At 41.9% G+C, this 26,697-nt stretch overlaps 1 protein-coding gene across 3 annotated transcripts in view; it reads right to left on the bottom strand.

Annotated features, from left to right (window-relative positions):
• The window catches only part of VEPH1 (ventricular zone expressed PH domain containing 1), a 213,032-nt gene extending 187,290 nt beyond the window's left edge, over nt 1-25,742 (bottom strand). For 2 of the 3 annotated variants that reach the window (XM_080658193.1, XM_080658195.1), the window contains exons 1-3: nt 25,482-25,742; nt 15,033-15,327; nt 4,968-5,183 (exon numbers count right to left, since the gene is read on the bottom strand). In XM_080658193.1, coding sequence (XP_080514319.1) covers nt 4,968-5,183; nt 15,033-15,170 — 354 coding nt within the window. In that variant the 5' untranslated portion in view covers nt 15,171-15,327; nt 25,482-25,742. Of the gene's footprint in view, nt 1-4,967; nt 5,184-15,032; nt 15,328-25,481 lie in introns of those variants that run through there. The other variant, XM_080658194.1, reaches the window with a different exon arrangement.
• Between the last annotated feature and the right edge of the window lie 955 nt (nt 25,743-26,697).

The following is a 26,697-nucleotide window of genomic DNA, read 5'->3' as shown; positions in this document are numbered from 1 at the left end:
CATTTCATATAATACTGGTTTGGCGGTGATGAACTCCTTTAGCTTTTTCTTATCTGTGAAGCTCTTTATCTGCCCTTCAATTCTGAATGATAGCTTTGCTGGGTAGAGTAATCTTGGTTGTAGGTTCTTGCTATTCATCACTTTGAATATTTCTTGCCACTCCCATCTGGCCTGCATAGATTCTGTTGAGAAATCAGCTGACAGTCGTATGGGTGCTCCCTTGTAGATAACTAACTTTTTCTCTTGCTGCTTTTAGTATTCTCTCTTTGTCTTTTGCCCTTGGCATTTTAATTATGATGTGTCTTGGTGTGGTCCTCTTTGGATTCCTTTTGTTGGGGGTTCTGTGCGCTTCCTGGACTTTTAAGTCTATTTCTTTCACCAGGTGGGGGAAGTTTTCTGTCATTATTTCTTCCAATAGGTTTTCAGTATCTTGCTCTTTCTCTTCTTCTGGCACCCCCATCATTCTGATGTTGGTACGCTTGAAGTTGTCCCAGAGGCTCCTTACACTTTCTTCATATTTTTGGATTCTTTTTTCTTTTTGCTTTTCCAGTTGAGTGTTTTTTGCTTCTTTGTATTTCAAATCTTTGACTTCATTCTTGCAATCCTCTAGTCTGCTGTTGGATCTCTGTATATTATTTTTTATTTCAATCAGTGTATGCTTAACTTATAGTTGGTCCTTTTTCACATCCTCGAGGGTCTCGCTAAATTTATCGACCTTTTCTAGAAAATTCTTGAAAAACCTTTTAACTGTGGTTTTGAACTCTATATCCAGTCTTTTGCTTTCCTCCATTTCTGTCATTTGTGACCTGTTTCTTTGTCTCCGCATTTTGGCTGCTTCCCTGAGTTGATAGAGTGGCTTTGTGTGCTAGGTGTCCTATAGGGCCCAGTGGCTCAGCCTCCCCAGTTACCTGAGGTGGACATTCTTGGTGCACCCCTTTGTGGGCTATGTGCACAGTCTTGTTGTAGTTAAGCTTGATTGTTGTTGGTGTCACTGGGGGGAATTGACCTCCAGGCTAATTGGCTGTGAGGATCAGCTGTGTCTATGATGGGAGAACTTCTGTGCTGGAGACACCCTTATGAGACAAGACTTGCTTCAGTGGGGCTTTGGTGTTCACTGAGTCTGCCCCCTGAGTGTGTCCCTTATGGATCTGAGGAGTTGTAATCTGGATGGTCCCACTCTGATCCCTGGGTACACTGGCTCTTGGTTTTCCAAGGAGGTGCTAATTTAGCCTCTGCCTGAGGCCACCCAGAAGGAGCTATGGAGAGATCTTCAGATTCCTCTTCTTTGTTTGGATTTTGGAGGTGCCCAGATGAGGCCCAGCTGTGAAGCAATGCAAGCTGCTGCGGAGCCTTGGGCCTTTTTTTGGATGTTCTGGGTCTCACTGACTCAGCTGTAGGTAACTTTAAAATTCAAAGGACCAGGCCATTCATATGCAAAAGCCTCTGTGCTCAGCTTGGATGGGGTGGAGTCTCATGGCGGAGCAAACAGCTATGGCTTCATGGGATGGGATCACAGGGCGGGGCAAACAGCGATGGCTTCCTGTCAGCCCTGCCCTAAGAGGCCCCTGGTTCTCAGTGTCCCGTGGTAATTGCTGCAAGCACCTCTGAGAGAAAGCTGCCCTTGAGTTTTGCCTGCTGCCAGACAGTCCAGTTTCTCCCTGTATGAGTCTGGGTCCCCAGATTGTCGCCCAGAACTGGAGTTCAGAGCAGTCGGGAGCTTTGGTTTCCCTTCTAATTGAGAAAGCCAGCCACGTACCCAGTTGCCAGCCCTCTCCATGCGCGCCTCCGTACCTCTGCCTTCCACAGCTCCTGTAAGTCTCAGTGTGCTTTTCTCTTTCCTTCTAGTTGTAGAATTTCCACTCAGCCAGCCTTCCTGTGGTTCTGGATGATGTCTGTTTTGTCTTTTAGTTGTAGTTTTGAAATTATTGTGTGAGGCAGCAGTTTAGGTGTTTACCTATGCTGCCATCTTGGTTTCTTCTCTCACTATTTTTTATATTGATTACATACTGAAATAATAATATTTTGGATATATTGAGTTAAGGAAAATATATTATCAAATCAATTTCATGTGTTTCTTTGTACTTCTTTTTAACGTGGCCACTAGAACATTTCCAGTGACATCGGTGGCTTATGTTTGTGGCCTGCATTCTGTTTCTGTTGGGTGGCACTGTGCTAGTGTCTAGACCAGTGGTCGGCAAACTCATCAGTCAACAGAGCTGCAAACTGCAGCTCACAAGCCGCATGGGGCTCGCGAGCTGCAGTTTGCCGACCACTGGTCTAGACCAATGGTTTTGAAATGGCAGTGGGAGCTGAAGAATGCAGCTACTTTCTGTGTGAATGACCTTGGAGTGGCACTTTGGAGTAAAATAGTATTTTTCTGATGTATGTCAATAACATATTCAAGGTAACCAATGAAGAACATATATTCAGTCTTTGTTGTTATATCCAAGCAATATTAATCTCTCATTATACATGAAATCCCCAGGATCTCTCCTCCCATTCCTAATTCTAAAGATTAAAAAACAACAAAAACAAACAAAAAAACAAAACCCAGAAAGACCAGTGTGATAGTGTGTGTAGAGTCTTTTGTTCAGTTCACCAGCCCCCTGGACTGAATGTGAAATATAAAATATGCTCCAGTTAAGCATAGACAACTGTGAGAAAAAGTAGAAGAAGAAGGAGTGAAACTAATAGTAGCTGCTACACACAGTGCTAGACACTTTAACACAATTAGATGTTCTTGAACTGTGCTTAGTGGAACCAAAGTTCTGAGGGCTATTCATATATACTAGAGGCATGGTGCACGAAATTCGTGCGGGGTGTGGGGGGGAGCGGGTGGTGTGTGTCCCTCAGCCCAGCCTGCATCCTCTCCAATCTAGGACTCCTCGAGCAATGTCTGACTGCCCAATGGGCAGTCAGACATCCTTCTTACAATCCAGGACTGCTGGCCCCCAACTGCTCACCTGGGCAGTTGGACATCCTTCTTACAATCCAGGACAGCTGGCCCCCAACTGCTTGCCTGCCTGCCTGCCTAATTGCCTCTAACCCAGGGGTGGGCAAACTTTTTGACTCGAGGGCCACAATGGGTTCTTAAACTGGACCGGAGGGCTGGAACAAAAGCATGGATGGAGTGTTTGTGTGAACTAATATAAATTCAAAGTAAAGGAGCGGAGGGGAGAGCAAGAGAACCCTCCATTCTTTCGGCTCAGCGGGCCGGATAGAACAGTCGAAGGGGCCGGATCTGGCCCGCAGGCCATAGTTTGCCCATGGCTGCTCTAACCGCTTCTGCCTGCCAGCCTGATCACCCCTTAACCACTCCCCTGCCAGCCTGATTGACGCCTAACTGCTCCCCGGCTGGCCCGATTGCCCCTAACTGCCCTCCCTTGCCAGCCTGGTTGCCCCCAACTGCCCTCTCCTGCCAGCCTGGTTGCCCCCAACTGACCTCCCCTGCAGGCCTGGTCTCCCCCAACTGTCCTCCCCTGCCAGCCTCGTCACCCCTAACTGTCCTTCCCTGCAGGCCTGGTTGTCCCAAACTGCCCTCCCCTGCAGGGCTGGTCTCCCCCAACTGCCCTCCCCTGCAGGCCTGGGTCCCCCCCAACTGCCCTTTCCTGCAGGTCTGGTTATCCTCCCCTGCTGGCCCGGTCACCCCTAACTGCCCTCCTCTGCAGGCCTGATTGCCCCCAACTGCTCTCTCTTTCAGGCCTGGTTCCTCCCAACTGCCCTCCCCTGCCAGCCATCTTGTGGTGGCCATCTTGTGTCCCCTTGGGTAGACCATCTTTGACCATATGGGGGCAGCCATCTTCTGTGTTGGAGCGACGGTCAATTTGCATATTACCTCTTTATTATATAGGATTGTGTTCAGGTGGGGCTAAGGGAGAAAGTCTCATGGTTGAATCACAGTGGAAAATGCTGTACTAATCCACTAACCAGATTTCTTTATTGCAGGACTTTCTGAAGACTTTAATATACTATGAAGCATGTGATAGCTCCAAAGGGAAAGACTGAATTCAGTGTTTACCAACTTATTTGATCAATAATTCTCTTTTGAGAAGCACCCATCAACATCACTGGTTGGTAAAATGTGTCACAGACAATGTTGCTTCATCTGCATTTTACGGGGAGGAAACTGTGGCTTAGAAAGTTAAGTGTCTTGCCCAACATTTCCATCTCACATAATTGTTTTGTGGCTGAGCCAAAATTCCAAATTGATATTTATGCCAGAGGAGAGAATTTACATATGATCAGAACAGGTTACTATTATAATTATGGATAATTAAAATAAATTGATGAGCAAAATAGATCCAGAGACGTAGAAGCATGGAACAGATTGATGAATCTCAGGGGGAAGGCAAGGAGGGAGTGGGGGGATGGGAAGAGATTAACCAAAGAACTTGTATGCATATGTGCATATGTACATCACCCATGGACACAGACAATAGTGTGGTGAAGGCTTGGGGAGGGGTGCAGAGTGGAGGGAGTCAGTGGGGAAATATGAGGGACATCTGTAATGCTTTCAACAATAAAGATAAAAATTAAAAAAAAAAAGAAATACACTTAAAAATGACAATTCTCTCCACATATTCCAAGCTCATTGCCCCTCAGTTCAGACTCCACTCCTTCTTTGGTCTCCTTGGATGAAAGGGGTCTCCTTTTCTGCATTTTCCAATATTCCTCACTTAAATCTTGGCACACATTGCTTTATTGTTAGCTTTTTATATGTATGTGTCTTATCTCTTCCAACAAATTTTAGCTTGCTGTGGTTTTCCTTTGAACTCCTCACAGGGGCTTGATAGAACCTTCTTGGTTTATTAATGACCAGTCTGTCTGGCTTAGTTATTGATGGTTTGCAGTATCTTTTGACAGTATCCAATCGCTATAGAACATTGGCTCTTGGTTCAGAGCCATCACATCTTCACCTAAACTGCCAAGCCAGTATAAAATAGGCATGATGTTAAATACCAACATACCTGTAAAATACAGCTCATGATATCAGAGGCGATTTTTGCATGGGGGGTGTCTTCGTCTTTCCCAGAGGGTCTCAGGTTGTGCTCCAGGCAGGAGTCCCAGAGCCCTACGAGGGCCTTCGCGTGCTTTTCAATGGACTCTGTCTCTCTGATGGCTGTGGTGATTCTTGTGATGCAGATCTCAACCACGGCCTGGTCATTGTTATTGGTTTGGTAATCCTATTGGGAAGAAAACCTTCACTTAAATAATACTATGGAAAATAATCCCTCAAAGGTCCGACAAAATACATACTGAGTCATTTAGCAAACAGGTGGGCCACACACACTGTGTGCAAGGAGGTAAGGCCCGATACCACCAGGGCCTCCTTCTTCCGAGTCGGGACTCTTGAGGAAGAGGCAGAGTTGGAAACGTGCTCAAATGGAGCAGATCCATGGGTCACAGATACACAGAAAGGGAGCAGTGCGACTCCACAGGAACTTAATTATTCACTTGCAAGTGGGTTTAATCTTCAGGCTGTTTCAGTTTCTAAGTCCATTATTTTTTGCTCTGATCTGACATTTCAGTAACTTCAGTGAAATGTTTCAAGTTACCTTCCAACTTCTCCTCATAAGCTTTCTCTCTCTGTACACAGTAGAACACATCATGTCATCTTTCTTTTTTCAATCCAAATAACTTCCAAATCCATATTAACTTTTCCCCATGCTGTTGTTCTGTTTTAATTCTTCCTCAAATACCTAATCATCTTTATTGAGAGATGATATGATCCTTCAAAACATCTAAATGTGAAAAACAGGCACACTGGTTTAAGTTGGAAATCAGTCTGACTGGGAACTCCAGGGTGGACTGATAAAACTGCAAGCATAATAGAACAGTGAGGCCATCAGATAGGAAGTGATGGGGCTTTCTATCCCACTGCAAGTTCCAGCTCTAACAACTTTTTTATACTATTTACCACTACTGCTGTAGTAACCATCTTATTCACAAAGCTCTCTCTCTTTCTCTTTTTTAAATATAAAATTGTGGTTTGTTTTTTTTTAAGATTTGAAAGAGAGAGAGAGAGAGAGGGAGGAAGAGAGACACACAGAGAGAAACACTGATTTGTTGTTCCACTTATTTATGCATTTATTGGTTGCTTCTTGTATGTGCCCTGACCAGGGATCGGATCAAACCTACAATGTTGGCACATCGGACAACACTCTACCCAGCATCCAGCACAAAGCCCTCTCCACACTCTAGATTACTTCTAGCCTAGATTCTCCAGAAGTGGACATTTCTGAGGAAAAGGAGAGGAATATTTTTAAAGCTCATGATACACTCTGCAGATTATTTTCCAGAAAGGTCTTACTGATTTATACTTTCATCAGCTAGGTGAAAACAAGCTCTGCCTATGAGCTAAGTATTTTTAAGTTTTGCTAATGTGATCAGTGAAAAACAATGTCTCATTGCTATTTTACTTGGAATTTCCTTGATAGGAAGGGAGATTAAATATTTTGTCATGTTTATTGGCCATTTGTATTTCCTCCTTTAGGAATTGCCCACTGTATCTGATGCCTAATTTTCTTCAGATGACTTCATTAGTTTTGGTCCTCCTTTAGTGCAATATCTTTTTCTATTAAGGATATTGAGTCACCGTTTGGCATATTGCTTGTGAATGTGTCTCCATGCTTCAGTATTTTTAGATTTTATTTATTTTTTGCTGATATTTATTGACATGCTGAGTATTTAGGTAGTCAACTCTGTCAATCTTTTGGGGGCTTTATTGATTTTCATTTTCTAAATGGGTAATTTAAGTTGTTTAAATTATTAGTATTTTTGAAAATGAAATTCATGGACATGGTACAGAATTTCAGAAGATACAAGAAAGGAGTTCACAGTGATAAGCAGTCTCCCTCTCACCCCAGTCTCCTTGCCCAAGGGAAACCAGGATCGCCAACTGCTCACGTACTTGACAGAGGCACCCCAAGCACAGGCAACTGTTCATTTACACAAACTCCTTTCTTTCTCTGTAACTTCTATAGCAGCTTTTCTTTTTACTTCAAGTTTTCCTTACCAAAGGTTTCATAAAATTTCACCCATATTTTTTCTAGATTAAAAATACATGAAAACATTTAACATTTGGTATTTTAGAAATTAATCTCTTAACTATTCACTTAACTCTTAAATCTATCTCATATTTATGGAAGTAAGCAAATATGCACATTGTATTCTGAGTAGCTAATCAACTTCTCCCACCATTGTTTACTGAATAATTCATTTTCAATAATTGTTTCATATACATCGGGTTCATTTCAAGGCCGTCTTTTTGTTCCATTTCTCAGTTCTTTTACAATACTTATTTAGCTATTTTCTTCATCTAAACTTCACAAACTTTTAAGTAAATACTGGTGTATTTTATGTTTTTGTTGTTGCTGTTAGCAAAATCTTTGTTTTTTCCTCATTAGAACTTTTAGTTATTGCTGATTAAGTCAAACTACAGTTGTTTCTTTGTATTTATTTTGTACCCAAATGGTTAGCCCTACTCTTTATAATTTTGATAATTTTTCAGATCATTCTCATAGAGTTTTTGGAAATATTTTTGTATTATATCTATATCTCTTATATATCTCAAGGTGTATTGTGTCAGCTACAATTTCCTAAGCTATTTCACACAAAAGTGATAAGAGCAAGAATACTGGTTTAGTTTCTTGGTTTTATTTCCTTATTTTTGATATAAAATTTTATGGCTAAAAGCAAGAAAATGCTAAAATGTTTTATATCATATAGGATAAAAATGCTTAGTATATAATAATAAAAGAAAAATTTCTCCAAGGAAAATATAGCAATCCTAAACTTGTATGTACATAATTATAAAGCTCCCAGATTCATAAAGCAATCTTGCCAAAAGTACAAGGAGAAATTAACAAATACAATATTATAGTGGGAAATTTTAAAACATCTTAGTAGTTGACATTTCAAGCAAACATAAATCTATTGAGGATATAATAAATATGGCCAATAAAATTAACAAGAATGTTTAAAATCAAGATACTTTCTATTTTCAAAGTTTATTTGTTGAATAAATCGAAAAATTATAGACAAATTATTAAGATTAATAAGAGAGCTGAATGAGTCTACTGGATACAAGACCACTATACAAATGCCATTTCTGTTATAATTACCTTAAAATATACTTGTGAAATATAATTTTTAAAAAGGATGCCATTTATAATTTCAGCTAAAAATATAATACTTATAAATTTAAAAAAAAGATGTGTAAGACTCTTAAGATCCTTAAGAAAAGAATGATAAAACTTTATTGAAAGATACTTAAGAAGTGCTAAATAAATGGATAAGTATACAAGATCTACAGATAAGAAGATAATGCCATAAAGATGTTAATCTTGTTCAAATTAATCAATAGACAATGAAATTCCAATCAAGGTATGACAGAATCATTCATGAAAATTAAGAAACCGAATACAAAATTGTTAAAGAACAAAACCAAATCAAAGCAATTTTAAAGGAGGGATTGGGGATACTTGTCCTACCAGATATTAATATTTATTATAATAAAAAGTTAAATGAAAGCTATATTTGGAGTAAGAGAAGCATAAGTGACAAAGGATTAGTACAAGAATATAAAAAAACTCCCTCAAATTAATAAGAAAAACTATATATTTTTAAATCTCAATAGAAAAATGAAAAGAAAAACAAAGCTCAATCATAAATAAGTGCTTTACAGGGAAGGAAAGCCAAATGGCAAATAGCAAATAAACCTATTTTTAAAATGATCAACTACACTAATAATGAGGGATTGCAACTTTTAATGATAATCCAATACACTGTTTCACTTAAATTGACAAAAACTTTAAAAATATCATAAAAGCAAGCATTGGTGAGGCCATTGGAACTCTTATTCATGGCTAATGGGAGTGTAAATTGGTGCAACCACTTTGGAGACCAATTTGGTGGGACATCAGAAAGTTGAAAACATTCAAAACCTCCAAACCAGTGGTTTCACCCCGAGTTGTGTACACTAGAAATACTAGTATATTTGCCAAAATTGCTAATCATTAGAATGTTTAGTGTAGCACTGTTTAAATAATAAATGTCCATCAAACAAAGAGTGGATAAACAACTGTGGCATAGCCATGCAATGGAATTCTCTATCCCACTGAAAACAAATGAATTGCATCTACATGCAGTGACATAGCTAAACCTCAAAAACATAATATTGAGCTTGTAATTGTATTTATATAAAGTTTAAAAACATGAAATATAATAGTATAAGTAATTTTTGAATCATAACCATGTAGCAAACAGATAAAAACATACACAAATAAATACCACAATCAGGATATTGATTAACTTTGGGAGAAAAGGGAGGAGAAATGGATTAGACTCACTGAGGTGACCCTGCTAGCGGTTCTCAACCTGTGGGTCGCAACCCACAGGTTGAGAACCGCTGCTGTAGAGCCTAAGACCATAGGAAAACACAGATATTTACATTACGATTCATTAACAGTAGCAAAATTACAGTTATGAAGTAGCAATGAAAATAATTTTATGGTTGGAGGTCACCACAACATGAGGAACTGTATTAAACGGTCGTGGCATTAAAAAGGTTGAGAACCACTGGATTAGAGGTTATTATGCAAGTGATTTTAAATTTTATCTAATTGCTTAAATTGGGTGATTTTTGAGTGCCTAACATTTTTTATTGTATTAAAATATTAAAGAGAACTGGAAGGTGGTGGAACAATTAGGCCTGGGTGAACATCATGAGAAAGGTAGGGGTGGGGGTGGGAGAAGCGGGTGAGTGGGTAAGGAGACAGTCTCACCTGAAGTAGTCTGGGAGGAGAGCCAAGGTAGCAGAAGAAGTGATTATTAGGTAAAGGTATTCCAGAAAGGACTTGAAATGAAATGACAAAGCTTAAAGTCACATTGGAGAGAATTTTTAGTGCAAAGTCACACTTTCAAAGCAAACAATAAGGACAAAATAGTTTCCATCAGTGTTTTGGAGGGCATGAACTACAAAAAGAGGGCATGAACTACAGAATAGAATCTAGTAAGTTTCAATTATTTTGTGAGTGACTTTAGAAGAAGGAATGGAGGCTTGCTTACTGAGTTTTCAAATCTACAAAGCTAGGAATGTAACTAATATATTGGACAGAATCATGATTTTTATTTATTTATTTATTTTAAATTTTTTTGTAAATCCTCAGCAGAGGATATTTTTCTATTTATTTTTTTTTATTGATTCCAGAGAGGGAGAGAGAGATAGAAACATCAATCAATGATGAGAGAGAATCATTGATCGGCTGCTTCTTGCACGCCCCACATTAGGGATCGAGCCCGCAACCTAGGCATGTGCCCTGACTGGGAATCAAACCATGACCTCCTGGTTCATAGGCTGATGCTCAACCACTGAGCCACGCCAGCTGGGCTCCATTGATTTTTAGGGAGAGTGGAAGAGAGAGGGAAAGACAGAGAGAAACATCTATGTGAGAGAAACACATCAATTGGTTGCCTCCTGCATGAGCCCTGATCAGGGCCCAGGCCAGGGAGAAGCCTGCAACCAAGGTACATGCCCTTGACCGGAATCGAACCCAGGACCCTTTGGTCCGCAGGCCAACCACACTCTATCCACGGAGACAAACCAGCTAGGGCTTGTGAGTGACTTTAGAAGAAGGATTGGAGGCTTGCTTACTGAGTTTAAAGGCTACAAAGCTAGGAATGTAACTAATATATTGGACAGAATCATGATTTTAAAGAAGATATGGGTATCTTGGAAGAAGGGCCTGAAAACAAGCATATTATTGCAATGGTTTAAAATGTGACATAATTCACTTAAATTTTGTTTTCAAGTTATCCAATTACAAGTCTTGATTCAACCTGAGAATTTTGGCACATCACAGTATAAATGTGGCCAACCGTGTGATATTATTATTGAAAAGAAATTTTAGAAACAGAGTGTCTGACTAGTATTAACAATTGTTCTAAGCAATTGGTTCAAATACTGGACAATGATACATTACATTAATAAATTAGGAAGATTCCAGCGGAGGGTAACCAGAATGTTGAGAATTCAGGCAGTACTTGGGAGCTACAATGAGGCATCCTCCAAGAACTTGAAAACAGGATTGTCCTTTGAGGATTAAACAACAGCAAAATCCATGCATTTAAGTGGAATTAGCCAGCTACTGAGCTCACCCAAGATGCTCTATGCCAGTGGTCGGCAAACTCATTAGTCAACAGAGCGGCAAACCGCGGCTTGCAAGCCGCATGTGGCTTGCGAGCTGCAGTTTGCCGACCACAGCTCTATGCGAATGGGTGACTTCACAGGTGAGTTAAATATAATCTCAGGGAGGTAGAAGTAAAATGTAATTATAACAGGAGGAAGAAATCTAATCAATAATAACATTCCTTATCTAGTGAAAGATTGGGTGAATAGACTTGGAGAGAATAGCATAGAGCACACAAGAATTCTAACTGACATGAGTTTTATTTTACATCGAAAATCAGTAAGTCAGCATTCTAATTTATACTTCTGAGTCTTGCATTTGGATAGCATGATTTGGATAGCATTTCTCATGTACTGACAAAATTGCGTTTCCAGACCTGAGACTGGAAATGTGAGGTGATGTAGCCTTTTCCTGTCATAGGCCTGCCCCTTCCTTGTCATAGGAAAACATGAGGGCACTAAGGATGTTTAGCTGGGAAGAAAGATGCCAGAAGTGAGACTGATACCCATCTTTATATGTTCAAAGTTCTTCTTGTAGGAGCAGACATTAGGTTCTTTTGATTGTTGGGGGTGTGGGGTGGGGAGGAAGCACAATTGATAGAAAAAAACAAAGAATAAGATTTCATCTGGCTGAAAGGAGAAACACACTAACCATTTGAACAGTAAACAGCTATCTTTTTGTCAGTTAGGATTCCGTGGTAATAAGCAACAGAAATTGTCTAGATAGCCTTAGTAAAATAATCATGAGATATAAGGTGGCTCACAGATTTGAACAAAAAGCTGCACTCTCTGGCCTGGGAAGGGCAGTGACCAAAGCAGGCATGGTGATAGAGGAGCAGGAACCAAAAAACTGTTTCTTGAGGGCACCATCATCATGATAAGTCACCCTGTGCTGGTTCCCCCCTAGAATTACTGGGAAAGAAATTCTAATTGCTATAGCTTATGTCAGATGTCCCCACTTCTTTTCTCCCTCCTCCTCAGACAAAGGCAAGGTAGGGAACATTGACCGAAAGCTCCATCAAGGCTGCATGCAATGGAAAGGGGAAATTTATGAAAGGAAGGTTGAGAAGCAGGAAAAATATCAGAAACCTACTATGTCCTCATCTTTGCAAGTGCAGAAGGAAAGGCCACCTACTTGTTAGGAATCATAGAGAAGAAACTTGCGTGCTGGAAGGAAGTTGGAAACGATGATTTAGAAGGTCCCTTCTAGCTCTATGATTCTAACAAGAAACTGAGAAGTGGAATTGATTACTGAGACCCAGAGTCATTAGGAAAGAACTGATCATAAAGGAAGGATGGGATGCAGCTAACGGTGAAGTCAGTGACTGATCACTGGCATTGGTCATAGAATGTCATGGGCATTGAGGCATCATGAATAGGTTTGAACAATGAAGAGACATGTAATAAAATGGTGTAGGCAGTTTGATCTGGTAGTTGTTGGTAGAATTAACTAGAGAAAGGCAGCACCAAGGGGTGTGGTCAGTTGTTTTAAAGGCCTGAGCCAGTGTGATAGCAGCAGGACGGGAAAGAAGGAGAAGATGAGGAGGCATTTCTATGGCAGTTTCTGCAGAACTCACAGGGCAAGAGGAGAGTGAGAGAAAGGGGTCAAGAGTGACTCCAGGTTTCAAACCTGGAGATCTAGGAAAATGAAAGATGATAACTTCGAATTAAGACATATTGATTTTGAGGTCCTGGATATCAATTACTTTGAGCTTGAAGTTTAGGGAAAACTGTCAAGCCTAAAATCATAGATTTGGGATTCCCTCATGTAGAGACTGCACTTGAGGTTATATGAGTAGATGATTTTCTGTGAGGACAATATATAATGCAAAGGGGCAATTATATCTTTTTAGAAGGAAGTGATCACTAAGAACTAGAGTCACTAGAAATCATTAAAGGAATAATGAAACCAGAACTGGCTTTTAAAGGAGCAGAAAGGGAGAAGGAATTCCACTAATAGTTATATTTATAACTTGGATTGATTAGGAAATTTAAATATTGGGTTGATCTGAGTGGTTGTTGCATTTAAAAATTGGATTCATTTCCATAATTCCTCTAAAAAATGATTATTATTATTCTGTCATCCATCTGCTCTATGCCATGGTTACAGATAGAGGCAGGAAAGAAGTGAGATATGAAAGAAGTTAGTAGATGAAGAATACAGGAGAACCACTGACTTGTAGACTTGCAGGTCTGGTGGGATGATGACTGGAGGGCTTAAAGGATGGACAGTGCTCCTGATGAGACAGTGGGACACATGACAGACAGAGCTCACAGTCCTAAGATTATGAATTTAACATCCGTGAGACAAAGCAATTGGTGAAGAAAACAACCACAGCAAATCTCCAACACCAGTGACCTCTAGTGGAAATGGGTTTCAGGGAATATGGATATATACCATGTATTTATTATATCCAATATTTGTTAGAAATTTATATATTTATATTCTATATATAAATGTATATATATTATTAAATTATATATATATATATATATATATATATATATATATATATATATATTATTAGATTAGATGAAAATCAGTGGCATATTCACCCAATTTATTTCCAGAGGAGTGTGATGAATGGGGCTGCTGGAAATAGCACATAAATCTTACCCAGAAAGTGGAAATGTACCAGGAATACTTTGTGTTTTGAGCCAGACTAAGTTGATTAATGTTCTGGAAAAAAATGTGGACACATAATTGCTGTCAAAGGCATTACCTGAGAAAAGAAGCGTGTTTGAGCAGTGACTTCACTGGTCACTGGGGGAATGTGGCATGTTAATGGCCACCAGCAAGAGAACATGTTGACAGCTTGAGGAGGAAACTGAGCTGGTTGCTAGCACGGCCTTCAAACATTTCTTCTTTATAACATGGAAGAAAGCTTTTATTTCTGAAGTGTGTACACATTTGCTAATTCGGTATTTTGTGGCTTGAGTCCTGTCTCTTTCCTCTGCCCCGTGGGTGTTTATGCCACGTGTTGGCAAAGGCTGTTGAGCTGGGAGACTGTTCGAGAGGATGCTTGGTGGCCTTGGTCTTTGAAATGGGACCAGGCTCATGAAGGGTCCAAGCATGATCAGGAAGGTCAAGATCAAAGCACACCAGGCACTCCACATCCACCCCCTTGGGGAAGTACTTTCAGAATACATCATCTTGACATCCAGGAGAAACAAAGGAATGGGAGGGGTGATGGAAAGTTTAAATTTGCCTGATCACATTGGGGGCTAATAATTAGGGAGATGAACTAAATGCTGGGGGCGGGGGATGTAAAAAAAGGAGCAAAGGAAAAGAAAACAACCAAACCTGAGATGATATAGAAGCAGAGAGAATCAGTGTTATCAAGCCCTGGGCAACTGTCACTTCTGACAGCAGAGTGATGGTTGTCCTTGTCTCGTATTACCTGCACGGCAGGAGGTGTCATCTGCCTTCTTCCATTATTCAGCCTCCTCCGCACACCTGCTTTGTTTACTAATGCTGGTGTGCAGCTTGGCAGGTCTGCTTTTCCCCGGATTTGCTCCCTCTCCTCCTCATGTCATTCCAAGGATATAGAAATAACCCTTAGAAAAACCCTTTGTGAGAATCCCACTCTAGTCTGCAATTTCCGGAGTTCTGGTCTCCCTGAGTGGGCAAAGGTAGCCTGCCTGCCCCCAAGTCCATGACTTTGCTGGTGTTATTTCTTAGATGCCAACTAAACCACAGAGCAGAGTCAAGAGAGACCCATATTAGTGATCCTTCCTCTTTTCCCCACAAAGATTTCCCCCCCAGGACTGATTCAATTAGTTGGCTCTAGAATCGATCATTCTAGTCTGAATAGAGGTCTAGTCTGAAAATTAGTTTACTTACGGAAGATGAGCTAATTATTTTAATTTGCTCCAAAGCTTCTGTCAGGCTGTCTTCAATCTCAGAGTCCTCCAAGGAGAAGAGGTCCCCGGCTCGTGAAAGATCTTTTTGTCCCAAGACCAGTCTGAACAGGTGATGCATGGTGCGGAGTTTGATAGTCAGTTGACTTTCTGTAGGCTCAGGGCCATGCGTCCCAGTTATCAGAGGTTAGTAAGGCAAAAACATGTAGCAGGAGGCATGCTTTGTATTCCTTGAAAGATCATTTTTCTCCAGACTTTGAGGTCTTCTTGGACACTCTCTGCAAGGGAAACAAATGACACAATGCAGCCATTAGTTGGAAAACATGACCTCAGAATGTGAACTTGGTGCCCAGAGAAGGGGAAAAAAAAAGACGTTTGCAAATGTGCATAGAGAAGTGATTTTCAACCTCTTTCATGTCGTGGCACACATAGACTAACTACTAAAATTCTGCAGCATACCAAAAATATATATTTTTTTCTGATCTTACAAAAAATAGGTATAATTTTAATTCATTCACACCAGACAGCTATTATCATGTTGGCTGTTGTCATTTTTTTTTTCCGTTGACAATCTAAGGAAAAAGAGGTCAGTGCCCCTGACTAATGAGCCAGGTACTGAGTGTTTTAAAAGTTATTGTGGCACACAGGCTGAAAATCACTGGCATAGACTAATAGATTCTGGCTTGATATCTTCATATGAGATCTTTCCTTATTTTTGTCTCAAAAGTTCTGGAGAAATTACTAGCTTTATCCAGCATTTAATTTCAGCCGTAAAAAGCAGCATAAATCCCACACTTATTTTTCTTCTTTCTATGTACGGTACTTCTTCTTTTTTCCCCATGCCCTAGGGAAACGAATGGATAAGTAACAAATATGCCCAACACTTGCCATAATTCCCACCAACAGATTCCCATAGAAACCAAACAGAAAAGGCCAAGGCAAGGCAAGGAAGAACATAGACCCACTGCCTGGTTTCCTCTTTTCCTGGACATGGAAACCAATACTTACCCCTTGTCTGGGCGTCTCTGCTATATTAATCACAGAAGCTGCCCCAACCCTCACTCCAGAAGATGACCTCAGTACTTGCCCTATTCTTATGCCCTCCCTGAACAAGTAGCAGTGAAATAAAGGACTCTTCCTATGACTGTGTGGCCAGATAAATCTGGATAGAATGAGAACATGAACTTGAGCATTGAACTTGAAGATAACATTTCAATGCAGGCTGAAGGAGCAGGGTTTTGGGATCAGGCAATCCTCCCTCTATTCCCACAGCGGAAATAATAAAGCCCCACTATATTTCTCACTCAATTAGCAATCCAAAGAGAGTAGGGAAATGGCACAAATTAAATATCTGACTATTCTCATCAGCTCCCTTCTGGGCCTAATAAAATCACAGACCAATTGCACTGCAGAGATCTTAGTCATTATTAAATGGCCAGGGAGGTTTAATGACTTCACCAAGGCCCCATGGTAACTGTACCTGTGCTGTTTTCCTAAGTTCAGGCTAGTGGGCTTTCCCCAGGATTTACAGTGGAGTTATCTCATACATGCAAGTAACTTACAAATGTAGCCACATGCACAGAGAGTAAGAATGGCAGTGATTTATTTAATATAAGGAATAGGCAATTCTGCCAATCATTTTACTCTGCATGTACGTCACAGAATGAGTGTGAAGAGGACTAGGGGAGCCTGTTGCTTCCTGGGCCATCTCAGACATCCCTTCTGAGCTATCACTGTGGGAGCACCTCTCTATGCTGAATGGAACTTTAAAGTTTAAAGATACATACTTTCTATGCAATATGGTCTCTCAATACAAGCCAAATACATTCTCAGTAGTATTCCAAAAGATGCAATTCATAGGCCATTGAAGAGATTCCAAGGGTAATATTGCTTACATGCAACTTTTACACTACCTACCATCTTTAGAAAAATACACCCAATATTTATACTGTACATGCTTGTCTATGTGCCAGGTACTGTTCCAGATGCTTTGTAAACATTAACTCATTTAACCTCAATAATAACTATATGAGGATTATAACCTTGATAATAACTATATGGCAGGTGAGGAACCCAAGGCATTAAATAACTTGCCCAAGCCACACGGCTAGTAAACTGGGGAGCTAGATTTTGGGTCCAGAGTGCTAAGTTCCAAGTTCATAACCATTGTGGTATATTGATTCCTTTTGAGGCTGTTATTAGGAATAAAGGCCCTCAGAGCATTAGTAACATTTGAGGATGAAGAGATGGGTAGAATCTTAAGAAAATGAACTCCTCTTCCCTCCTGCATTGACCCTGCATCCCTGCCCATCTGTGCTCTGGGGTTTAGGCTAACCAGAGAGCAAGAGAGTCACAGAATGTGAGCATGAACTTGAAGGAAGAGAAGCGTAGAGGAAGAGAAACGAAGGAGAGTGGTAGGGAAGATTTAGGGAGGGGGGTAAAGAGAGAGGGGTGAGGGTCCTACAGAGAAGTTTGCACCCTGGCAAATGTGGAAAGGTGAATTAAAATATCTACAAGAAAAATTGGGACAGTTTTTCCCCCTGAATTTTCTCCTTAACACAGTCTGTGCACCCGCCCCTCCCCCCTTAGACATTTATAGTGACAGAGTCTCAGAGAAATAATATTCAGGAAAATAAGACATTGGATGGAAATGACTTTACCTTGACCAGTCAGCTTCTTGGTCAATATCTGGCACTTCCTGCATCAGATTCAGCTGCCCCGCACATCAGAGTCAGAGCTCTGAGACGGAGCAGAAATACCAGTGGGGGGAGAGGAGCGGCCACATTGACAGCTGGCGCAGAGCCCCATTCACACTCCCACCTTCAGCTGTTACTCTTGAATGTCCATCATGTGCCAAACATTATTGTTCAACACACAGCTGCACATGAAAACATTCACACATCTAGGGTGGGGAAGGGGCAGATGAGACTTATACCAAACATTCTACAGTGCAGGGATGGCCCAGAGAAAAGGTTCCTGTGTACTGTAAAAGTTTAGGGAAGTACAAGGGAGAGAGAGATCTGTCCTAGGGAAAGATGATAAGCAATGGTTTTGCGGAGGAAATGGTGTGTGAGCCAAACCTTTTAGAATATGCTTCATTCAATGCATATGTCCTGAGTACACACTAAGTCAACTTCTTATCTGAGGTTCAAGTCCCAGACTGGCCACTCAGTGGTTATGGGACTTCTGGCTCATGCTTTTCCCTTCCTTGAGCCTCAGTTTCTTGATCTGCAAAATGGGGCTAATACATGCCTAGTCTATCTCATCAGATTATTTTGAAGATCAAAGCTGCGAACACTTAAAAGAGTTCTTTGTCAAATAATGACACCAACAGTTGATGCTTAGCAAGTGTTATACATGTGTCAGGTACTACTCCAAGCACTTCCCAAGGACCGAGTAACTTCATTCTCATGACAATTCCATGTGATGAGAAAATGATGTTCAGAGAGGAAAATAACCAGCCCAGAGGCAGATGGAGAGTAAGCTGCAGAGTCAGGGGGGAAGGCACTTGGCCTGCCACGACAAAGCCCACTCAGGGTTTTGTATACATGACCATGTGTGTGATCATTATTCAGCTGCCTCCCTTCCCATCAGTCCTCATTTAAAGTGCATCCCACAAGCTACACTACACCATCTTCTCCTGGATAAGGATCAGCAAGACACGTTATTTATTTTTCAGCAGCTCGGGTCAATGTTTTGCTCAAGTGTCTGGTCTCTGCAACAGCAGAGAAAGTCAGAGCCAGATCAAATTCCACCTCAGCTGGGAAACCCACTAGCCTTCTCAATGGCATTGCCCTGTGGCCTATTCCCATGCATACAGATGCACCCACCATACACACATAAGCACGCACATGTGCACACACATGCACATATATGCACACACTCAGATACTTTCTATACACCACGCTCTTTCTTGACACTTTCTTCTCTTAGTTCTCCCATCAACCATGCAGGTAGATATTATTACCAAAGAGGAAACAGGACTGGAGAGATTAAACATTCTGTCCCAAGTTCTACCCAGAGCCAAGATTCACGTCCAAGTAGGTCAGCCTCCAAATCTCCTCGCACTTTTTGAATTACAAAAAAATCTGGCTTACAAAATTTCTTCTTATGCCCAACTTTCACACTCATAAGTTCTCTTTCTAACATTTCAGGGAGCCTAATCTGAAGTCCATATTCTCATTATTTAGTAAATATTTTTAAGCAGGTATTGGTTGACAAGTCAGGTTTCTGTAAGGAGAAACAGACACCACAAAAAGAGAAATGATTCTGCACCCAGCATGACACACGTCAGGGACTCCCAGCTCTCCCGGCAAACTCAGTTTACCTGCGTGCTACTCCCAAAGGCGCGCTTGCTCTTACTTAGCTGTAGGTTTGGGCAGGAGGGTTCAGGCAGCGGACTCCCAGGGCACAGCGAGCGGAATCCACTCAGCTCAGTGAACCTGAGGTTGTTCATTGCGGTGCCAGTGCCTGGTGAAAGAATCCCAGGAATGCAGCCTGATGCCACCGGCAGCAGCTCCAGAGCAGGTCAGGTGACAGGCTGCACCTCACCCAGTGGACAGAGGGAGCTGCCTCTGAGCGAAATGCTGTTTCCTGGGGCGAAACATAAAGCCTGCTCCAGTAGACTTGTTTTTAACAGAGAAAACAAAACTCCCTGTGTTCCTGAAAATCTATACTTTCCCTGGGAAGAATGGGGGTGTGGGGGGAGAAGCCACGCAGGAAACATGGTTTCAACAGGAGCTCAAGCAGGTGACTGGAATGGCTGTTGGGAGCCTTTTCACAAAGCCTGGGGAAGAAAGAGTTGTAACTTAATTAGCACCTCCCTCCCTCTCGAGATTTCACACTCAGAGTTGGAAACACTGAGCGTTTGTCCGGTAGGAGCCACAGCTCCTGAAGAAGTGATCCTCTTGTTCTGCCCCTAGAGCAGCGATTTTCACCCTTTTTCATCTCATGGCAACACAAACTAATTATTGGAATTCTGCGGCACACCAAAATATATATTATTTTTTTGCTGATCTGAAGAAAAAATAGGTATAATTTTGATTCATTCACACCAGATGGCTATTGTTGTGCTGACTGTTGTCATTTTTTTTTTTTTAATTTGACAATCTAAGGGAAAAGAGGTCAGTGCCCCGGGCATAGCATGTTTTAAAAATTCTTGCGGCACACGGGGAGATTAATACTGCTGCTCTAGATTAATACTGTTGAAAGTTTAAGAATGCAGGAAGTTGCAAATAAGCGGAACAAACTTACTCCACAAAAATGCACACAGCAGGTTCTTGAATAATGTCCTTTCGTTCAACATCCATTTTGTTACAACATTGATTACTAAGGAATTCAAGTCCCCGCCGGGGAGGCCACTGTCTGTGTGGAGTATGCAAGCTCTCCCCATGTCCATATGGGTTTTCTCCCACAGGAAAATGTGTACATGAGGTGAATGGCCTTGTTTACATTGTCCCAGACTGAGTCTGTGTGTGTGTGTGTGTGTGTGTGTGCACGTGTGTGTGTGTGTGTGTGTGTGTGTGTGTGTGTGCACGCACGCGCGCGCGCCCCCCAGTGGAAGGGTGTCTGTCCAGGCTGCCTCCTGCCTTGCATGCTGATCTGCTGGGAGGGGCTGCTGCCTTGGGGACCCTGAACTGGAATAAATGGTTTGGAAAATAATGATCTGACTTGTTTTTATTAATCTTTCTTAAATGAATGTGTAGCTCACATTTATTTCAATGTTTATTATTAGAAGTGTTTTGGGTCTTTATTTCAAATCTTGGTATGTTTTTGTGACCAGATCTATGCCATAGGAACTTAACTCTTGTTTATAACAATTAGCCTATGGTGAAACTGGTTTTGCTTTACCTTATTTTGCTGAAAGTAGCCGTTTCCAAGAACCTATCAATGACGTTAAGTGAAGACTTAGTGTATCCTCTTTCCCCCACTTTATTTGCTGTTAGGTTCTTCATAAAAATCTATTGGGACCAGATATATCAATTTGTACTTTAAATATTGCAGAGAAAATGTTTATCCTGATTGACATATTGATACTCCAGAGGAGAAAAAGGTACTGCAACCCTCTTTTATTGTTTTAATGATTAACTGCATTTTCTGAAAGTGTTTTTTTGAACTATATAATTCTCTACCCCCATTTTGCCTGTTCCTATGGTAAGTCTACTACCCATCAAATCACCTATCTGCTGGTAAAGTGTAGGGGAAGCTGTGCTGTAGATAAATTCATCTGTGTGATCACTAAGATGTGGGCATTGTGGCTGTTTTTCCAGAGTGCTACCCAGCAAAGGTGTGTGGTCAGATGGCCGCACACCTGCCATTAAGCCAGGTCATAGGCTCCAGACCTCATATACCTTCCTATAAATTTGGTGATCAATTATATTTTTATGACATCAACACAGAGAAATGTCCCCTTGAAGAATTTCTTTTATAAAAATGGAGAATCTGGCCACCTGTGAGCAGGTGTATTCTTTTATTAGTAATTTTTCTGGCTTAAAGATAGTAATAACATCTCTTCTTTTCATGGATAATTTCTATTTTTTTAGCATTCATTCTTTTTCACCCTCTATTCATTCCTAATGGTTCTTTTCACTAGATTTTATCCAATTTTCTTATATTTTTAAAAGAGTGTAGGGTCCAGACTTGGACACAATGGGACTCCAGTAAGAAGTGGGGATCTGGATACAACTGAGCTATGCCATTGCCTGCAGTGTAAACCTGGGCAGATTAATTAACCTCCCCAAGCCTCAGGTTTCTTATCTGCATGGGTTGTTCGGGGCAGGGGGGGTTTGATGAGATGATGAGATTATGTAAAGCCTTTAACACAGACCTTGGCAGATAGCAACCACACAAGAAGTGACAGCAATTATATCCTTAAAAATGTTGTCCTTACAAGCCATTCTTCTGTTAACTTGTCCCCATGCCATCCCTCTTAAAAACGAATGCACTACTGTACAGACAACTAACATTGAGTGTACAGTGTTAAAGATGCCCGGGTTTTCCCATTTGTGCCATATTTACATCCTACTTATATTCTCCCTCGATCTTCAATCTGGGTACATCATGAACTATCTTGTATGTGTCCCTATTGTTTTAGTTTTTTGCAAACTTACCTTGTTCCCTGGAGAGAAAGCCTTACTGTGGCACTATGGCCAAATAGTAACAGTGAGGAGGGAGTGTAAAATCCCCTTCAGGACACCAGAGAGAATGTTCTTTATGACTTTTCAAAATGACCTGCACTCAATGGCTGCTAATAAAACATTGCTGGCTTACACTATTATGCACGAGTAGATTCTGCTAAATGGAAATATTGGAAAACTCAGGAAGCCAATTTATTCTGAAGAAATAAACCTCTAGCATCCATCCCCAGATTCAGATGTTCCCTGGTGTCTTCACTTCTAGCATAACAATATTTATTCACACCATGCCTTGGACAACACTATTGTGCATTAAAAAGTCTCATTTTATTAAAAACTAGAGGCCTGGTGCATGAAATTTGTGCACGGAGGGGGGGGGGATTCCCTCAACTCAGCCTGCATCCTCTGCAATTGGGGACCCCTTTCTGGATGTCCAACTGCCATTTTAGGCCTGATCCCAGAGATCGGGCCTAAACCAGCAGTCAGACATCGCTCTCACAATCTGGGACCACTGGCTCCTAACTGCTCACCTGCCTGCCTGCCTGATTGCCCCTAACTGCCTCTGCCTGCCAGACTGATCACCCCTAACTGCCCTCTCCTGCAGGCCTGATGTTGCCCCCAACTGCCCTCCTCTGCTGGCCAATTTGGTTCTGATTGGTCAGTTCCTATGCCAGCATCAAAAGCTTCACCTCCTGGGCAGCCATTGGCTCCGCACAGCACCCAGATTTGGTTCTTATTGTTCAGTTCCTATGCCAGTCAGTGTCAAAAGCTCTGCCTCCTAGGCAGACATTGGCTCCCCACAGTACCCACTTTTGGTTCTCATTGGTCGGTTCTTATGCCAGTGGGGGTCAAAAGCTCCGCCTTCTAGACAGCCATTGGCTCCCCATAGCACCTACCTTTGGTTCTGATTGGTCGGTTCCCATGCCAGTCAGCATCAAAAGCTCCGTCTCCTAGCCAAAACTGGTTTGGCTCAGTGGATAGAGCGTCGGCCTGCGGACTCAAGGGTCCCAGGTTCGATTCCGGTCAAGGGCATGTACCTTGGTTGTGGGCACATCCCCAGTAGGGGGTGTGCAAGAGGCAGCTGATCGATGTTTCTCTCTCATCGATGTTTCTAACTCTCTATCCCTCTCCCTTCCTCTCTGTAAAAAATCAATAAAATATATTAAAAAAAAAAAAAAAAGCTCCGTCTCCTAGGCAGCCATTGGCTCCCCACAGTACCCACCTTTGTTTCTCATTGGTCAGTTCCTATGCCAGTCAGCGTCAGAAGGTCCGCCTCCTAGGCAGCCATTGGCTCCCCAAAGCACCCACCTTTGGTTCTGATTGGTTGGTTCCTATGCCAGTCAGCATCTCCAGGCCTATCTCTGGGCCTGATCAAAGAGGCGGGGCTTAACAGCAGCCCCTGCAGAGGCAGGGTGAGAAAGAGAAAAGCCTGGCTGCTAGCGAAGATCAGAAAGAAAGAGGGAGAGAGAGAGAGGTAAGTACACTGATCAACAGCTTCCACTGAGGCTGCAGATCAGACCCTGACTCACTTTCTGGGTCTCAGCCAACTGAGCAGTCAGTGTTGGGTCACCAGGCTGCAGCTGGGCAACCCAGTGCTGACTTCTGGATGGTCTGCATTTGGTCGCAGGCTCAGCCCCTTCCCAAGCCCCAGGCTCTAGGCTTGGGAAGCGCCCCCCTCCCCCCCCCCCCCCCCCCCCCCCCCCGCCCCGCCCCTCCGATCGCAGGCTCGGCCCCTCCGATGGCCGGCTGGGAGGCTGGGAGTGACCTGGGTGCCGAGGAGCTTCCCAGGACCCAGGTATGTATGCAAATTAACTTCCATCTTTGTTGGGTTAATTTGCATACTCACTCTGATTGGCTGTGGGTGTAGCAGAGGTATGGTCAATTTACATGTTTCTCTATTATTAGGTAAGATTTCTCTATTATTAGGTAAGATCCCCACTGATTAACATAGACCCACTTGGGTTCTGGAAACTTTCGATAAAGTTCTCAGATAGATTTTTCCCTTGAAAGAAAGGATTACAGATTCTTTTCAAGGAGCATCTTTTTCACACCGTGTGAAAGCACCACAGGCGTTCCCATGGGAATTGGCCGCATACTTTCAGCCCTTTCCACAAGATGCCCATTGTTCCCTGGGCGGCTCTTGGGTTCCTCTGCCACTACATGTTGCTACACTTCCCTTCCACTGAGAGCCTCTGAGGCTGGGTATTCCACATGATGCTAAAGAACTGTCCTTGGTCTTACTGCTAGGACTCATATAGTTCTAAGCTTGTAGCAGGCTTGTCATCATAAGCACACAAAAAATAGGCAAGAGCTCAAAAACCATATTTAAATTGGAATATGTATTGCAACTTGCTGAAACAGAAATAGATAGGAAACATTTTTCTTCATGGGGAATGAGGGAAACATCTTCAAGGCTAACCAACTTTCTAAACCAAGAATGTGTGATCTGTCATCAGAATGTCATAGTGTATCCACTTTCACCAGTGAAGTTGAACTTTGCAGGTCATGGTTGTTTATACATCTTGTTAAAATTTTTAATTCAAATTTTGTAGGTTTATTTTTTTCCAGAAAGCATACCCCAACTCTCAAATTACAAGGAAAATTCAAGTTTCAATGTATCTTTATTTACACTTAAATTCCACATATCAAATAACTGCATGCCCAATTCTAACAATGCCCTAAGTATTTTTTTCTATTCTTTACATTGAAGACCATTTATAAACGTCATGAAATCTAATGATCGATTACTGTCGCAATTTGAACAAACAAAATACATATTTAAGAGAACAAAAAGGTGGTTAGATTTGATTATGACTTCTAAGATATCCAAAGTATCAGTGGGAAAAGTGACACCAACAACAATCAGTCATGGTGACTGTCCTGCTCAGTGGCTGTCATGATGCTACTGAATTTTTGTTGAAAGCCATAGGCAGGGTCAGGCTCTTTGCCGGTTGCAAAATGTTTCCGCAGGTTAACAAAAGTAGGAAATAGAAACGCGCCTGCACTATGATGGAGTAAAACAAAACAGCACAAAGAAGCACAGTGTTCGGCTCTAGAGGCCTAGAGACATGTTATTAATAACCCACAGAGAGGTGGCTTTTTTACCCATAGGACTGGAAAGCACGCATACAGGCGACACACAACTCCCAGTGCACTTTCTCTGCATAAACAGCCAGCCCCTGGGAGTTTCCCTACCCAGCTCCGGCAACCCACCCCTGTCTCACTGAGGCTTCTGGCATTTTCTTTAATTAGCTTTTGTTTTTTGCTGAACAAAAGGACAGGAAAGAGGACAGCCATACCTCTTAGCACAGGACACTCTGGCCATCATAGGAAAGAGAAGGCAAATGCCTGATCTGTAGAACAGTTCGTCTGGACCCCGGGACCACCACGCTCAGACGCAGCCCAGTCGCCCCTGTCCCATCCAGTCCTGTTGGCAGCAGCCGAGCTCCCCTGTGCTGCTCGTCAAGGCTGCGGTACACTGGCTTCTCCCCGGGATTCACCGCGCGGAATCGGGCAAATGAGTAACTTCTCCTCCCTCTCCCAAACTTCTGCTTAGAGCTAACAATTGGCACAGAGCTTGCTTCTTTCTACAGGAGATTTACAGAAGCTTTTCTGAGCAATTCAGTCGTTGGAAAGAATTACAAGATTTGCCTAACAACCAGTCATTTAACTTCTGTTAATAAATAACCCACTTTAAGGAATCAAGGAAGTTTTAGGTTCATATCAGATGTGGGCCTTTTTTTTATCAGGCAGGCATCAGTAAAAAGGCTTGGGGAGGGATGGAGAGAGGAAAGTCGGGAAATGAGATAGTATTTAAGCAAATTTGATAGAAATAATATACCACAAGAGAAGCTAGTCAGAGAAATTGCTCAAGGAGCAAAAAGTCTAAGTATGCTATTGATACTGCTGGTGAAACACTGAACTAAAGGAAGCACTAGGGAGTTTTCCAAGCTGGCACTGTTTCTCCTTGCACCCGTCCCAATTGCTAATTCACTTCCCTTTACCACCCAAATATAGAACTCCTCCTTTCAGGTTTAATACAGGAGGGATCCCTTACCAGCAGTCCTATATCTCCTTACATGCTTTTCAACCCCCGAATGCACGAATGAATTGGTGGTACCCCTGGGTTGTTATAACTAGAGACTCTCTCCCCTTTTAAGTGTATGGCATGGGCTTTCTCCCCTTATTGACCTGAGGTTTTGCCTACACATAGAATGATAGACTATTGGTGAGCCATTCTAGCCAGCTTTCAGTCAAACTAAGTGTGTGTGTGCGGTGGGGGAGAGTAAGGTGCACAACTGGAAATACCAATATTTCCGTGTCATTGACAACATGCTGCCATGCAAATGAAGTGCTGGCTCAGTTAAAAGGCATATTCTTAAGGTAAAGAGGAATTTTTTTGTGTGTTTACCACCCAATATCCACTTATCCTACTTCTGATAAAAATTGCACCCAAATTTCCCTTGGGAAACAATGTTTAGGCAGATTTGACTCACATAGACAGATTGGGTCTTA

Source organism: Plecotus auritus (assembly GCF_963455305.1).
Source record: "Plecotus auritus genome assembly, chromosome: 2".
In the NCBI taxonomy this organism is placed as follows: Eukaryota; Metazoa; Chordata; class Mammalia; order Chiroptera; family Vespertilionidae; genus Plecotus; species Plecotus auritus.
Note: the sequence above shows the minus strand (reverse complement) of the source record. Positions and strands in the feature narration are given on the sequence as shown.